This window comes from Pistacia vera, unplaced genomic scaffold (assembly GCF_008641045.1).
Source record: "Pistacia vera cultivar Batoury unplaced genomic scaffold, PisVer_v2 Contig462, whole genome shotgun sequence".
In the NCBI taxonomy this organism is placed as follows: domain Eukaryota; kingdom Viridiplantae; phylum Streptophyta; class Magnoliopsida; order Sapindales; family Anacardiaceae; genus Pistacia; species Pistacia vera.
The window spans coordinates 1,820,983-1,837,596 of NW_022196293.1; the positions used below are offsets into that span (position 1 = coordinate 1,820,983).

Genomic DNA, 16,614 nt, shown 5'->3' on the forward strand with positions numbered 1-16,614 from the left:
CCAAAACATTAATTCAACTAAGGGTCAACCAAACAATATTAACACATGTAAACTCAATTAAGGGCAAATCAATGAACATTTAGGCAATACTACATACTTTAACTACGTACCTTAAGTGGGCATTACACGAAGCAAATGAATCAGTGTAATCCACCCCTTGCTGCTGTGCAAATCCTTTTGCCACGAGCCTGGCCTTGTGTTTGTGGATTGTACCATCCGGATTGAGCTTTAATTTATAAATCCATTTTACCTGAATTATTCTTCTGTTTTCAGGTCTTTCAACTAACCTCCATGTGTTGTTCTTTTCAATCATGGAAATCTCCTCCTGCATAGCATTCTTCCAAGCATCTGATCCAGCAACTTCAGCATACGTTTTAGGTTCTAACACAGCCACATTGCACTTGCATAAACATCAGCCAAGGTCCTGGTTCCACGAACTGTTGGTTCTTCATCTGCTGGTACTTCATCTTCTTCAGTTTCAAGTTCATCTAGAGCAGCTCCAGTTGGTTGTTGTGTGTTACAGCCAACAACAATCTTCTTGCTCTCCTAACACCAAACTGCATTCTCATCAATTCTCACATCCCTAGTTATCACAACTCTTTTTGTCTCCGGAATGTACACTTTGAATCCTTTTGATTGGTTGCTATAACCAATGAAAATACCCATTTCAGCTTTGTTATCCAGCTTAGTCCTCTTCACTGCTGGAACCATCACATAGCACACACTTCCAAACACTCTTAAATATCCAATTGCAGGTTTGGTTCCTGTCCATGCCTCAGCTGGTGTTTGCCCTTGACTGCTTTGGTTGGCAGCCTATTCAGGAGATAAACCCCCGTATTTACTACTTCAGCCCAGAACTTCTTAGGGAGATGTTTTTCTGCCAACATGCATCTAGCCATCTCCATGATAGTCCTATTTCTTCTTTCACTTACTCCATTTTGCTGTGGAGTGTATGGAGTAGTGAATTGATGCCTAATACCAGCTTCTAAACAGAGAGAACTGAATTCCCTTGAAGTATACTCTGTTCCGTTGTCACTTCTCAATGATTTGCCAGCTTCATTTTCTACTAACAGTCTAAATTTTCTAAACACTGCAGGAACCTCACTTTTCTACTGTAAAAAATACACCCATGTCATCCGTGTATAATCTTCTATAAAGAGTATGAAATACCTACTTCCACTTAAGGATTTTGTTTGCATGGGACCATAAACATCTGAATGAATCGGTTGAAGCTTCATTGTTGCTCTCCAGGCCTGATCCGTAGAAAATGCAGGTCTGCTCAATTTTCTAATTTGGCATGCACTGTACAATGTGCTTCTCTCCTCAATTTTTGGCAGGTCAGTCACCATGTTTGCATTCTTCAACTCCTTGAGGCCATTATAGTGGTAATGTCCAAGCTGTTTGTGCCAAGTTTCTAACTCCTCTTATCTAGTTAACAAGGCAGAATCATTGATAGTTTTCCACTCAACCGAGAAGCTTTTCCCTAGCATCTTTATCCTCATCAATTCGGCCCCTTTAGGATCCAGTATGGTACATGCTTGGTTTTCAAAATGTAAGGAGTAACCTCTCTCTAACATTTGCCCCACACTCAATAGATTTTGGCCAATTCTAGGAACATACAACACATGAGAGATTACTTTTATACCTAACCAAGTTTGGACAGCAACATCCCCTATGCCTTTGACCTCTATGAATTCACCATTCCTAATCTTGACTCTGGAGCTATACGATCTGTCCAAGCTAACAAAATTTTGCAGGTCTGCAGCCATGTGATTGGTGTAGCCACTATCAATTAACCAAGCATCATTGCTGGTTTGTGTAGTGTAGTAGGTGGCCACAAAGAGTTGTTCTGTCTCTTGACATTGTTGCTGATCCTTCCCAACTTTTGCTTGTTGTATTGGCTGGTTTACTTTGTTCTTACACACTCTTTCAATATGCCCGAATTGCTTACAACTCCTGCACTGTATATCAGGCCTGAACCGCATCTTCTCTCTGGATGCCCCTTTTTTTACAGTGGGAGTAGGCTGAAAATTCTTTCGCTCCACCAGGTCTCTCCTACTGGTTATTACTCCTCTTTTTCCCTTTTCTATTTCCAGCATACTTTCTTGTCTGTGTCTGTGCAGGTTTGCCTTTGAAGCTTGCAACCAATACACCCTCATTAGTATTCTCTTGCCTCAAGAGCCTTCTTTGCTCTTGAGCTTGGAGAGCATGGACAAGCTCAATCAATGTGATATGAGTCATGTCTTTAGAGTCCTCTAAAGAAGAGATTTTGGACTCAAATGTCTCCGGAAGACTCACCAAAACCTTTTCCACAACCCTACGATCAGTCAACTCCACTCCCATAAGCCTGATTTTGTTGACAACATTCATTAGTCTGTCAACATAATCCTTTACCTTTTCAGTTTCCTGCATTCTTTGCGTCTCAAATTCCCTTCTTAGATTAAGAACCTGTATATTCCTTGTTGTAGTGCTCCCCATGTACTCCTCTCTCAATTTATCCCATGCTTCTTTGGGGTTTTCGTATGCCATGATTCTTGTAAAAACAAGATACGTCACAGCAACATGTATGTGAGAAAGAGCTCAAGGAGCTTTGGCTGTTTCTTCCTCATGTAGCCTCATTTGGTTCAACGTGGGATTCTGTCCAAGAGGAGGTGGCTGCCAGTTTTCTTCCACATATTGCCACAATCCCTGTCCATGAAGAAAGGCTTTCATCTTTACTTCCCAAATGTGGTAATGTTCTCCATTGAATACCGATGGAGCCATCAGGGCAGATTGCATTGCCATGCCCCTGTTTTTCTTGTCTGTCGCAAGAAGAAAGAAGAACAACTACAGGTTTATCTTTTTGAGATGAAGAGTATTTTTGGAGGTGTGATCGAAGGTTTACAATGCTAAGTTTCTGGTTTTTTGTGGCGGCTCTGATACCATTTGTTGGTTTCAGTCGGAGAACATTAAGAGAGAGAGAGAAAAAAAAACAGAGCACCCCAAATGTTTGCAAAAAGGTTATGAACTTTTTATTAAAAAGACCATATATAACTCATATCCACTCTCTGCTAATTACACCAACTGCAGCAGAAGTTACAACTTTCAAATTCAAATTTCAACACAACATTATAGCAAAATTACTTCTAATGAACTTACTTAAATACCCTTTAAACAACAAGATAACCAAATACACAAAAACTCTCCCATGCACGATAAGTCTTTGTTGCATGAAACATTCTGCATTTTCCAAAAACACAATCCTGCAGACTTGAGCATTTGATGCATTTCCAACAAGGCATCACTGCATTAACAGAATATCCTTTGATGGTGTTATTTCTTATTTCCATTGTGTAGTTTTCTTCCTAATATGCAATGATCCATCATATCCAAACCACCTTTCTCTATAGACATTAGAAAAAAAGGTAATTGATCCTTAACATGCATCTTTTGTATGCACTTGCCGAGTACATAAATAGTTTGCTACTGCTTTCGACACCATCAAAGCAATACATGGATGGTCTGCTACTGCTTCGGACACCATCAGAGTAATCACGGTTACCAAATGAGGGTCCTCAAGTAATTCCAGACGAATTAGAACCCAAACCTGCTTGTGAGGAGTCTACAAAAAGGGCTGAACAAGAACATAATGATGATTCACCAGAATCATTCCCTAAAAGAGCTTCGAAGGATACTAGTTTTAGTCTTACAGGCAATGGAAAGTGTCACTACCTGAATGATTTAGCAGATACTGCAGGTTTGCAAGGCTCCTACTTGTTACAGACTTTTTGTGGCCTTCCATATTGTGAAAAACATTATAGTAGGATTAATTCATTTGACAGAAGTTTCTAGTCCAAGAGTAAAGCCATGAATGAAGTCATCACTACAAATTATAATAAAAAACAGTTTCATGATGTTTCGATTTGAAACGACTTGATCCTATATTTGAAATGAGAAAGATCTTTAAAAACTGTAGCCTTTAAAATTGCCATATCTTGTGTTATGTAAAACACAAAGGCACTGTATTTCGTAATGATGGGGGTTCTACTTGTTTGTCCAATATAAAGATCTAATACCGTGGGATTCTTACCCCATTATTTGAACAACAAAATCTTTTTTTTTTTTTTTTTTTTTTTTTTCCCCATGTTTTGCCGTTGGACTCTGCCACTACCAACACTTGCTATGTAACAAAAAGAGAATTTGATGTTTGTTTGGTAAACTCTTGTGATCAAGTATTAGAACTGGGATTTGACATATCTTCTTTGCAGGAGGTGGAGATACCGCGAATGAAAACTTACCTTCTGGAGAAACCAGATTTGGTACTTTCGATAAAGATAACAAGAGTAAAGAAGTTTTCAACAAGAGTTCTGCTCTGCTCAGGAGGATACCAAAGGTATAAATATTGTCATACTCTTCGACTTGTCTGAGATTCACGCCTTCAGCTGGTGGTGAAGTCATTGGTTATATGTAAAAATTGAATTGTTGCATTCAACATATGGTAAAAGTCATTGTGTGTGTAAATCTAATCATGCTTTACAGACCTACTAGAAAACTTTGAATGTAGTTTGGGCAGAGTCCAAAAAGTAAATGAAACGTTATCGATTTTTTGGCCAAATTTTTTGACATGTCGATAAAGTGAGTGTAAGTTCTATGTCAGTCTACTTTGTTATGTCTTCTTTTCTGTTTATTACTGTGTTGTACTTCATACATGAATTGGTATTACTAATGCATGTAATTGATAGGCATGGTAAACGCTGAGCGTCCAAGCATTGACACAAGTGAGCAATGACATAATGTTGCTACTGGACCCCTTCGTGCTTGTCAAGTACCTATTCTGCCGTCTCCTGCACAGCAACCAAGTGGTAGTAAAGCTCCACGTTTTGCTCAAGAAACTTTAGTTGATGATGGTAATATTTATTATTAACTAGAAATTTTGCATTCTATCTATATAACACGTATTTGTTATATATAGCTTCTAGTACAATTTAGGCCCTGTAACACTACAAAATCAATTTTCTTTTTGGTAACCTGGAGCTTTACAGTTTTAGGATGGAACCTAGTGATTCTTGTGCAATTCATTTTTGTTTTATGTTGACATTCTACAATAGAAGTTTCCATGTTTCATGTTATAATTGTAACATTTTATGTTACTAAAAGACTTTTTATAAAATTGCAGGGTAGCCTTTAATGTAGCATGAGCCATAAGAACAATTCAAATGTCTAAAATATTCATGTCTTGTGCTTGATTATGACAGGTTCAAGTGATGCAACGAAAATGAGTCGAGAAATAAATGTCGATGCTACTCAAGGGCATGGCAAGACGTCAGAGATGAGCTATGACAGGTGATTAACATATGGCACGCTTAGGTTTTCAATACTGATCCATTTATATTTGTTGGCAGATACTTTTATTTGTTATCCCTGAAGCTAAGCATGTGTATACTTCCTTGAGCAGTGAAAGTAACAAGTGTGTTCGTGTTGATCAAACAAATGAACTCAAGTTTGCGTTAAAAGATATGCAGGAATTGCACTCAGCTTTAAAGACGTGTCAGGGATTGAAGCAATTGCCAGAGCAGTGCGTACGACAATTTCTTAGTTATGGTATAATTTCTTTGGCTTCTTAGTTTAAATAACAATCATAATGCATATACTTCAATATGATAACTGTTTTTTGTTTTGATTTGTTTTTGTTTTCGTTTTATAATTTGTGATTTCTTCTTGTGTTTTTGTCCAGGGTGGAGTGAATGAAGAGATACATAGGGGTGGACTGAACAAAAACAAAAAAATCAAAAACAAAAACAAAGGAATTTGAACAAGGCTTTTTGTGGTATATATAGCAATGCCTTCTGAATATTCACCTCAGCATTCCATTGCCATATTTCTCTGTTATAGCTATTAAGTTTTCTAATTTGATCTATGAGAAACTGAGAAAGATCTTTCGATTAGATCTGATTATTGATAGTAAATCTTTTTTAGATGATGCTGTTCAAAATTTTGTAATGAAGTTTCTGATGGTTTACTTATGTGATCAAAATTGGCGTCATATCATATGCCAAATTGCATCTAATCAAGTAGTATGATAGACTATATGCAAAATTCGGTCCTTAAGATCATGGTCTGAGGGACTGATCCATGGATATGTATTGACCCTGTAACTTTAACACACCAATTACATAGCATTTCCCTGCAATCAAAACACTAATTGAAGATACTGGTTGTGGAAAGCAATTTCTAGAGCAATTTTAGCATTAACAGATAACTTGCAGCAAATCTGGTTTCAATACTCTGTTTGTCAAACTATCCATCTTCGTAACAGCAGAAACAGATACCTTCAAACTGTACTTTAAGAAACTCCCATTGTTGCTATCATAATGTAGATTTAATGACCCATTTTTAACTCATGAGGGGTTCGTTGAGCAGTTATAAGAGGTTTAAGTTTAGGGTTAGTAAGTTTCTTGTTTCTCAAAGATTGTTGGGATCAACAGAGGTTTTAGCTTTGAATTTGGGTTCTTAAAGTGACAGAAAGATTTTTAAGACAACAATAGTTTTGAATTCGGATATATAAAGCAATGTCGGGAGATTTCTGAACTAAAAAAAAAGATCAAAAGCCCTACTTGAAACTAAGCATTGAGCATTCTGAGATTTAAGTTTTAGAAAACCTAATGCAATCAACCACTGGTCGTTCATAAAATCTTATCTTGCTACTACTAAATTAAACTGCAAAATTAATGCTAAAAAAGCCACCAAAAAGTACTCAAAAAGGGAATCAGAACATAAGGATCCACAACACTACCACATGTGCTATTATATTTCATTTGAGAAACAATACAGAATGTCTATAGATATACAACAATACAAATTCAGTAAGAGTCATAAGTTGTGTATATTTTCTAGAAGAGAACAAAACTACCAAAAATTCAATACTTAAAGAAGCACATTACCTGAATAATCCTTGAAGGTTTATTAGGTTACTAAACCAATAATTATAAACTGTGACCTGCTATGCAGTAACAATCAACATTAAGCTTCTGCTTCAGCATTTTCCTTCCTCAATGCTTGAAGCCTTTCTCTCAATTTCTTACTCTCCTCGAAGTTCGCCTTGCGCTTTACCGCTTTCTGTGAAATAAACTCAAGGTTTTATCACAAAACATATATGGATTTCAACCAGACGAACAGAAACAGAAAAGTGTTATACAGTCAATATAACTCACTTCTTGTCCGAAACATCGATCAAGCTTTATTTTGAGTTCTGTACACTCGCCAAAGAATTTCCCAATAGGATGGTCAATATGACATTTCTGAAACTCCTCAATAATCTGATATTCAATGAAGACCAAAATTAAATAAACTTCTAGTTATAAATTATATCTAGTGTGCATTGAGAAACACTTCATTCAAAAGTGCTGTTTTAAACCAATTTTGCAGTATTTAAGTCATGCATTTTGAAGTGCATTTATAGAAAGCACTTTCAAGTGAAAACACCTTAAATGTTCATAAACCTGGAAGCGCTTGTCTCTATTGCACACCAAATTCTACAAAGTAAACACAAAAGGGGGACTGACCAAAGAACCGCCAAGTGTATTTGAAAGTACTTCAACAGAAAACACTTTTGAGCAAATAAACCTAAAAGCCCTTTTTATTTAAAGAGAAAACAAAACGGAATTGCCAAAACAACTCCAAAAATTTATTTCAAAGCACTTCTATTGAAACACTATTGAAAAAATAAACGCAGAAGCACTTTTTTTATTAAGATTAAAAAAAGTGAAATTGCTAAACGAACTCCCAAATCTGTTTCAAAGTACATATAAGACAGCATTTTTTAGCAAAACAGTTTACATAAAACGCCAGAAAATTCTCTACCACGAAGCGCTTCTGTCTAATACCAACCAAAACACTACAAAAAAGACACACACACACACACACACACACACACAAAAAAAAAAGAACTTTTTGAAATTGGGAAAAGCACTTTCAGATGCACCCTTTTAGCCAATCTTTACTAAGTAGGTGGCTTTGCAGAAACATCAACAATCAAAAGCACTTGCTAAACCACAAAATAAATAAAAACAAAGGCAATAAAACTCACTTCAGTACACATGGGGTGTCTATGCAACGTCAAAGGAGGATGCATATTCTTCTTTTTCTCTAATTTATATGAAAAAAAAAATTACAAAAAATTAAAAAAAAAAATCAATACAATAAAGTAACAGCAAATCAACAGAGAAAGAGGGGTGAAACGCACTGTTTTCGTCTGTTATGGCGGGTAATTTGCGGTTTCTTCTCTGTCTTACAGGTGGTGAGGCAGAGAGACAAGCTTGACAGAGTGTGAAACGAGGAAATTTAACTCCCCGGACATCCCAAGTTTGCATTTAACAAAATCACCCTGAAAATCTTTTTGATTTTTTTTAATTTAGAAAAGATACTTGGCACACTTAGGATTCATTACACATGTAAAATAGGTTAAACTGAAAAAATTTAAACATATATAGGTAAAATCATAATTAACGAAAGTTATTTAAATTTTGAAATTTGAAAATGAGCCCCCACCCTTCAAAATTGCTTAATTGAGCCATATACCCAAAAAACGACCGACGAATACTATTCCTTTCTCTGCGATTTCCGGCGACTATAGTGCCTAAATTCTAGCAAATTTTCAATCACAAAGCTTCCTTACACAAAACAATGGCTGACATTCACAAAGAGGAGGAAAACCCAACCCCACTTTGAATCCTAGACTTCGGCAGCGCCAGCAGTTCAAAGGTTGTCGAAGACGACGCTCCGGTTGATCATCCGATGAGTGAAGGTGGTCCACAGGCAGAGGAGACGACGGCGGCACAAGAACAAAGAGAAGAATCGGAAAACGGTTCTGAAGAAGAGGACACCAACGAGAATGCAGGCGAGGAGGAGGACGCTGGTGAAGAAATGGTACGTTTTTTACTCGTTTTTTTCAATTGGATGAGAAAATGGATTGATTTGTGCGAATTTGGGGGAGATGTGGTTGCGGCGTTTTGTCGAGCAGTCAGCGGGTATTGGTGGAGTGGCTTTGTTTGGGTTCTAGAGGATTGGGGGAAGGCAAGGGAGGCCGTAAGAAGGTTGTTTCAAGGAGTTTGGTGGGCTGGGGATGGCAGGAGGTGGTCGAATTTCGTGGGCTGCAGGGTTGGCCTGCATATTGGCAAGGCTGGCCATGCACAGCACGCGTAGCGTTGCGCACGTTGTGCGAGGCCAGCCTTACCAATATGGGCTTTCATGATTGTTGGCTATGATTGTACCAAACAATCATGCAAGCCCTACAGTAAGGCTGTAGGGGTTGCATGATTGTTTGCAGGGCTAGCTATGATTGTTGTGTTAGAAGTGTTAAATTGCAGGGTTGGCTATGATGCATTAGATTTTTCGTTGCTTTATTATATAACGGGCAAATTACTTTCTTTGTTATATTTTGATTGAATGTCAAAACATTAGATGATTGAAGGACAAATATTAAATCTCATTATACGATTAGGCAGCTTATTATTAGAATAAGGTCACTACTTTTAGGTTGGCTCACCATCACTACTCAACTTTATACCATAATTTCTAAATCAAACAGAACCAAGGAAACCACAAAAAACCTTTCTTTAATTTTGGACTCAGGATAAAATATTTATTCTCCTTTTCCCATCATTTATACAAAGGGTTTAAGCTTTGGTTAGGTTTGGTGAAAAAAGATTAGAAAAAAATTACAAAGTAAATTTCTATTTAATAATATAAGGCTTAAAAGAGTTTCACAGGAGTTTGAATAACATCACTCAAAAGCTTTCTGAATTGTTTATGTGATGATGGGCTCATCAGCCCATTACATTCTCTTGTAATCTTGTTAGAGGTAATATTATTAAGTGGAAGACTAAGTTTGCATGCTTGCTTTTCAATTGATGCTTCAGTTGAGTTTTAGTTTAATGATGTTTTAGATGTGTTTTGAGTTGTTAACTGTTGTGATGGCAGGATTAGTAATGAGTTGTGCAGTATGGTTTTTATGTTCATTTACATTGTATGATGCTCCCTTTTTTTATCTCATACACTTGAAAAGATTAGTTGAAAAGTTCATTGTATGATAGTTTTTCTTTGTTTACAAAGTATGTTGGCAGCCTATTAGTTGTTTTGGTTTCTATTTTTTTTTTTTTTTTTTTTTTTGCTGTATTTGTTTATATCGATAGTGTAGATTTTCCGAAGCGTAAACTATAAGACTATGGGTTGGAGATTGTAAGCGATATGGTACCGTGCTTCCCTGTAAGGGTGACAGTTAGTCGAGTTGGCAAGTTTTTTACAGGAATAATGGATATTTTATGGGAACAAAAGAAGGATTTAAACCGATTCAAAGAGGTTGTTATAATACCTTCTTTTCTACCAGTATACTTAGAAAATCACTATGTAAAATATACATTCTTAATATATGAAAGGTAGTTGGGCCCAAAATTTTTCTTTACTTAACATATATATTATTCTGTACATAGCAAAATCACATATACAAAAGCTTTTACAACGGTGGACAGTAATGTCATTTCTCTCCGCTTGTCGACGTCCATCCGACCGCTTCTCACCTATTTCCTGTAAAACATGGAAAAACAACGAGGTGAGCACAAAAATGCTTAGTAAGTAAATCCTCTACTCCTTTATCCTTACGACTTATACTTTGGTTCTTTCCTTACTCTATTCTTTTCTTCTTCATTCTTTCCTTGTTCTTTCTCTTTTTCTAGTTCTCACTGTTCTTTCCTTTCTTTCTAATTCTCTCTGTTCTTTCTTTCTATTATTTCTTTCTTTCTATTGTCACTAACCATGATGAAAATCATGGTAACATGCATGAATGAAATGCATATGCAGTAATGCATAGACATGAGTTTTCTTTCTTCTTTCTATTTCTTATTCTGTTTCTTTTCTTGCTTGCTCAAGCTCTTCTTTTCTTTTCTTTTCTTTTCTTGCTTGCTCAAGCTTTCTCATTCCTTCTCATTTTCATTCTTATTCTTATTCTTATTCTTAGTCTTTGCTGATCGGACTCGGTTGATGCATGGATTCGAAACCCTGGCCATGTGAGTGAATACAATCCTCATCTACATGCACTCTTGCGGACTGTACAAATTCTTTCTTCTTCTTAGGCCACTCAATTAAGGTGGCATGCATGTAGGAAATTTTTCTTGGTACAACCCTCATCCACATACACTCTTACGGGCCGTACAAATTCTTCTTCTTCTTAGGCCACTCAATTAAGGTGGCATGTATGTGGGCATTTTTCTTCTTATCACCCACAGGTTCCCCATCGTAACAACCTATTCTTTTCTCTTCTTTAGCACTTTTCTTTCTTGAATTCTTCAGTACTTTCCTTTCTTTCTCTTTATTCTTAAAAATTCTTTATTGTTTCTTTAAATTCTTATGCACATGCAAATATATGCATGTGGATGGCTCATGCTTATGCTTCTTTCTTAGGTGCAATTATGCAATGTTGCACAAAAGTAAGTTTCCCTATTCATGCATATGCTTCTCTTAGGTATTTCATCAAACAACAAGCATGCATACTTAAATTCTACTTTAATTATACTTCTCCTTCTTTCTTAAACCATCCATAACTAGAGTAAAACTCCCTTAAATCATCATAAATCCTAGCCAAGAAAATACACTTCATAAATGCTCTTAAACTCTTTCTAAATTCAACCCAACTTCTATAAAATTCTATCAACTCAACCAACCCTTCTCATGTAGAAAACCCATTCATGGATCATCATCAAACTCAATAACAAGTTTCATACACAAATCTCAGGCATATGAACTTCATATACAATTCATATAAAACAATCTCTATGCTTTACTTGCTCAAACAAGGGTTAGGGTTGGATTTACTTACCTTTTTCTTGAGTACTGTCACAAAAGCTCACTATCTTCGTTAGACTTCTTCTCTTTCTCAAACCCTAAGCATAAACTTTATAAGAATTCAACACTTACTCAAATTAATCTCATAACTAGAGCAAGAATCCTTACCTCTTGATGCTTAGGATCAAATCCTTGTCAAAATCCAACCAAAAGCCCTCAATTTCCTTAGCAAAATGGATTTCTGCTTGTGAGTCAGACAAATAGCTTTCTTACTCAATGCTCGGTTACTACATTAGCTTTTCGCAGCTGATACTTAATATCACACTCATAATCTTTAACCACTCTAACCATTTTCTCTGTCTCATATTCAGCTCCCTTTGTGTAAAGAAATACTTCAAACTCTTATGGTCGGTGTGATATTACTCTTGGCACCATAAAGGTAATGCCTCCAAATCTTTAATGCAAAGACCATAGCTACTTGATAATCCGAGAATTATACTGTTTTAATTAGCTTTTGGCCGATTTTAGATACTTCTTAGTTCATTTATGCCTGAATTGCTACTTAATTCTATACATTTTGTGTTGCGGCCAAAGACTTTTGAGAAAATAATGAGCGAATTGGAGTTTCTGGACCCAGGTAAGCAATCTCAGAATTTGGGAGAGTTCTGAGCAAAGTGAAGCACTATGAGCTTGTTCCCATGGAGAGCATCGAAGATCGAAGATTTAAGCAAAGAAGCAAGCGGAGGGAATTCTGTAATTTTGAATTCTCATGAAGGTTCGCCGCAGCGAAGTCTATTCTTTGCCGCAGCAAAAGTTTAAGCACGAGAGTCCTTTTTACCTTGTCACCGTGGCGAAATTCTTTCTTCGCCGCAGCAAAGTATGCAATTTTAGTTTCCCAAAACGCAGTTTTATTTTGGAATATCTTAGGTCTTTTGGGTGAGCTATTTAGGAAAACCTTACCATTTTGAGAGGGCTTCGTGGATGTATCTAGTTTTCGTCTTATTTTCATGATTTAGAATAGATTTGACATTTTTTGTGGAGAAAGGGAGAAGATTCGAGAGTCAACCTTGTGGATTCTTCAACTAGGGGAATATCTTCTCTTTTGTCTCATGTCAATATGTTGACTGCTATGTTTAATGTTTTTCTTGCTATTGTGTTGATTTAGTTATGAACTAACCTATTTTGTGTTAGGTTTTGATGTAACTCGGATTTCTATGTGTTAAGCAATTTATTATTGTTATTTTCATATCTATTGCAGAGATTGTGTGGTTATTCTGTTTTTATTGATTTTATTTGATAAATAGATGAGATTGAGAAATGATCATGTTGAGCTCCTTGGTAATCACCATTGTAGTATTGAATGCTAGAGATAGATTTAGAATCAATGAAATCAATCTAGGATTCCATTAGATTGATTTCATAGCTTAATGAACTGGATCTAATATTCTTCAAATTGTTGGGTGCGGAAGTTTAATAGGGAAAAGTAGGAATTCATAGCCTGAGAAGGTGTTTGACAACTTAGAGAATTCGATTTACAATCCGTGCATATGAGTGTGAAAATAGCGTAATCCGTAAAATTCATCCATAGAGTGCCGAATGAAGTCAAAACCCTAACCTTTTGTTAAATTGATATTACTCTTGTTTTAAATTCTTGCTCTCATTAATTAGCTTTAAATACTCGGTAAGTTTTGTTTTAGTCTTAGTTTTAATCTCTCCCATTAATCCAAACATTTCAGTTTCTCCAACTTGAAAAATAGTTAGAATTTAGTGCTTAACAACCAATCCTCGTGGGAACGATACTCACCCATCACTTTATTACTTTGTGCGACTAGTCACTTGCTATCATTGCATATTGTAGTAACAATGCATCACTACCAACTCTAAGTCATGCGTAAGGTATCTTGTCTCATACTCTTTCAATTGCCGAGAAGCATAAGCTATAACCTTACCTTACTGCATCAACATAGCACCAAGTCCCTGTAGAGCATTCGTATAATATCATAATCCACACCCTCCTGTGGTAACACCAAAACGGGAGCTGTCGTTAATTTTTTCTTTAACTCCTGAAAACTTTCTTCACAGGCAATTGACCATATAAAGAGTTCTTTGTTGGTAAAGCTGTCAATGGCTTGCCATGCAAACCCTGCTACAAACCGGCGGTAGTACCCTTTAGTCCCAAGAAACTTCTTACCTCTTTTACTGTCTTTGGCCTTTGTCAATCAGGATTGCCTTCACTGGCTAGGATCCACTGATATCCCCTCTTAGAAACAGTATGGCCCAGAAATATCACCTGATCCAGCCAGAACTCACACTTTGAAAACTTAGCATAGCTTCTTTCTCTCAATCGCGCAGCACAAATCTTAAGTGTTCCTCATGCCTTCTATTGACTTAGAATAAACCAGGATGTCATCTATAAAGACCACTATGACTGATCCAGACAATCTGAAACACCTGGTTCATTAAGTTCATAAAGACTACTGGGGCATTAGTTAACCCAAAAGGCATTACCACGAATTCATAATGCCCATATCTTATCCAGAAAGTATCTTAGCTATATCTTGTTCTGCCACTCTTACTTGATGATAACCAGGCCTCATATCAATCTTTGAAAACACCGCAGCTCCTTTCAACTGATCAAAGATCATCAATACGAGGTAACGGGTACTTATTCTTCACTATCACTTTGTTCACTCTCTGATCTATACACAACCATAATGATCCGTCTTTCTTCTTTAAAAATAAATGGGCTCCCTAGGGGAATGACTTGTCGGATAAAACCTTTTTCTAGGAGCTCTTGGAGTTGCTTCTTCAATTCCTGAAGTTCGGCTGGGGCCATTCGTATAAGGGGCTTTAGAAATTGGTGCTATCCATGTGCCAGTTCAATGCAAAATCTACTTCTCTCCGAGGTAAACCCGATAACTTTTGGAAACATATCTAGAAATTCCTAGACTACTGGCACACTCTACAACTCTGGTTGTGGGACATCACGCTTTGTACCACATGGCTATACCCAGACAACCTTTTCCTTAACATCTTTCTAGCCTTCACACTACTGATTAACATACCAACTGATGGCCCTCTCCAAAACTGAACTTATCGCCATTATCAAGATTAAATCTCGCTTTCTTCTTCCGACAGTCAATTTCGACTCCATACCTCCCGAAAATCCATGCCCAAAATCACATCAAAGTTGGGCATATCAAACCTATTAAATCACTGCTAACTCTCTTCCTGGATCACTACAAACTCTCCTGACAAACTCTCATGGTCACCACACTAACCCTATCAGTAACTCATCTAATGGGTTGACTCACTCTACTAGGTTTCAAACCTAATCTTTCTATCATCCCATAAGATAAAAGGAATGAGTGGCTCCATAATCATAAGGCATATAAAGGAACTGCATGAAATAATAACTGACCAATAACAGTTGATGGACTGCCTCTACTTCACCTTATGCCACGGTAAACACCTTGGCATTAGTACCTCTGGAATTCTGTGCTGTTGGTGGAAAACGAACTTTACAATCTTTCTCAGATGCCCTAGCTGCCGGCATCTATAACAAACATTACGGCCCAACCTCTCAAGCACTCTCCTGGATGAGTCTTCCCACATTTAGGACATAGGGGAAACTCCACTGTTTTCGGTCTTTTACTCTGCCAATCTTTTCGATTCTTCTTAGGCGAAAACTTTTTCTTATTCTTCACTTTTCTATTTCTTACACTCTCAAATCTTTCTTCTGCGAAGCGGGAGATGGTTCACTTGGTCCGCTGGGTAAGCTTATTGACAAAAATTTCTACCCTTAAATCCCGCTCAAGCTTCACTATGTTCGAGGGGGCTCTACTTTTGCCATTACATCCTAGGCTATCTCCGGCTTCAGCCCATGGACAAACTTGTCTTTTCTCAACTCCAAGTACCCACTATCCTGAAGCAAACCGTGCAAGAGAGTTAAATTTGACTGAATACTCTTTCACTATGCTAGTCCCTTGCTTCAAACTGATAAACTCTTGTATCTTCTCATGAACCTGGTCAACTATTCTGTACTCGGCACAAACAACCTTCTGAACTCTCCCCAAGTCATCACAGAAACATCATGAGTATCTTCCATTAATTCCCACCAGATTCGAGCGTCACCCCGAAACAACTGGCATACCGATCTTCTCCCACCCATCATGGAAAACAATGCCGTCATGCGCTCCACGGACCTAGCCCATTTTCTGCCACTAAAAGGTCTGTGTACCTTTAACTCCGACAGCTGATGTTGACTTGGGAGCCCATAAATCGGCTCAATCCGATTTTGTACTATCAAGGTACCGGCCTTTCTCTTTCTTCTCTATTGTTCGTACTCTACAAGGGTTTCCACTCTTCTGGTTCACCTCTCCCCTGACTTTCTACTAAGACTTTCTGTATAATACCCCGAATTCAGCTTCATCAAGGGTAGGGGGAGTAGGTTCTAGGGGTTGGAAGGTTCCCCCACACTTATGGTCTTCTTACTACTTGCTCGGGTTCTACGTCTCATCTACAAGACAACCACACGTAATCAACTTAACAATACTTTAAATAAGGAAAGACTTAGCTTACAACGTCGGCTACAGAAAGTCGTGGCAACAGAGTGCACACTGTCAAATCCCAAAATCTTTGCTCTGATACCCAAAATGTAATACCTTCTTTTCTACTATTAGACCTTAGCCAACTTCTATCAAATTCTATCAACTCAACCAACCCTCCTCATGTAGAAAACCCATTCATGGATCATCATCAAACTCAATAACAAGTTTCATACACAAATCTCAGGCATAT

The 16,614-nt window shown here is 37.2% G+C and overlaps 1 protein-coding gene across 1 annotated transcript; it reads right to left on the bottom strand.

Annotated features, from left to right (window-relative positions):
• Positions 1 to 6,944: 6,944 nt before the first annotated feature.
• Positions 6,945 to 8,110, bottom strand: LOC116145483 (COX assembly mitochondrial protein 2 homolog). The gene is made up of 3 exons (XM_031430938.1): positions 8,066 to 8,110; positions 7,191 to 7,295; positions 6,945 to 7,095 (listed from the first exon to the last, which is right to left on the bottom strand). The coding sequence occupies exons 1-3, from the start codon at positions 8,108 to 8,110 to the stop codon at positions 7,000 to 7,002; spliced, it is 246 nt and encodes an 81-aa protein (XP_031286798.1). The 3' UTR covers positions 6,945 to 6,999.
• Between the last annotated feature and the right edge of the window lie 8,504 nt (positions 8,111 to 16,614).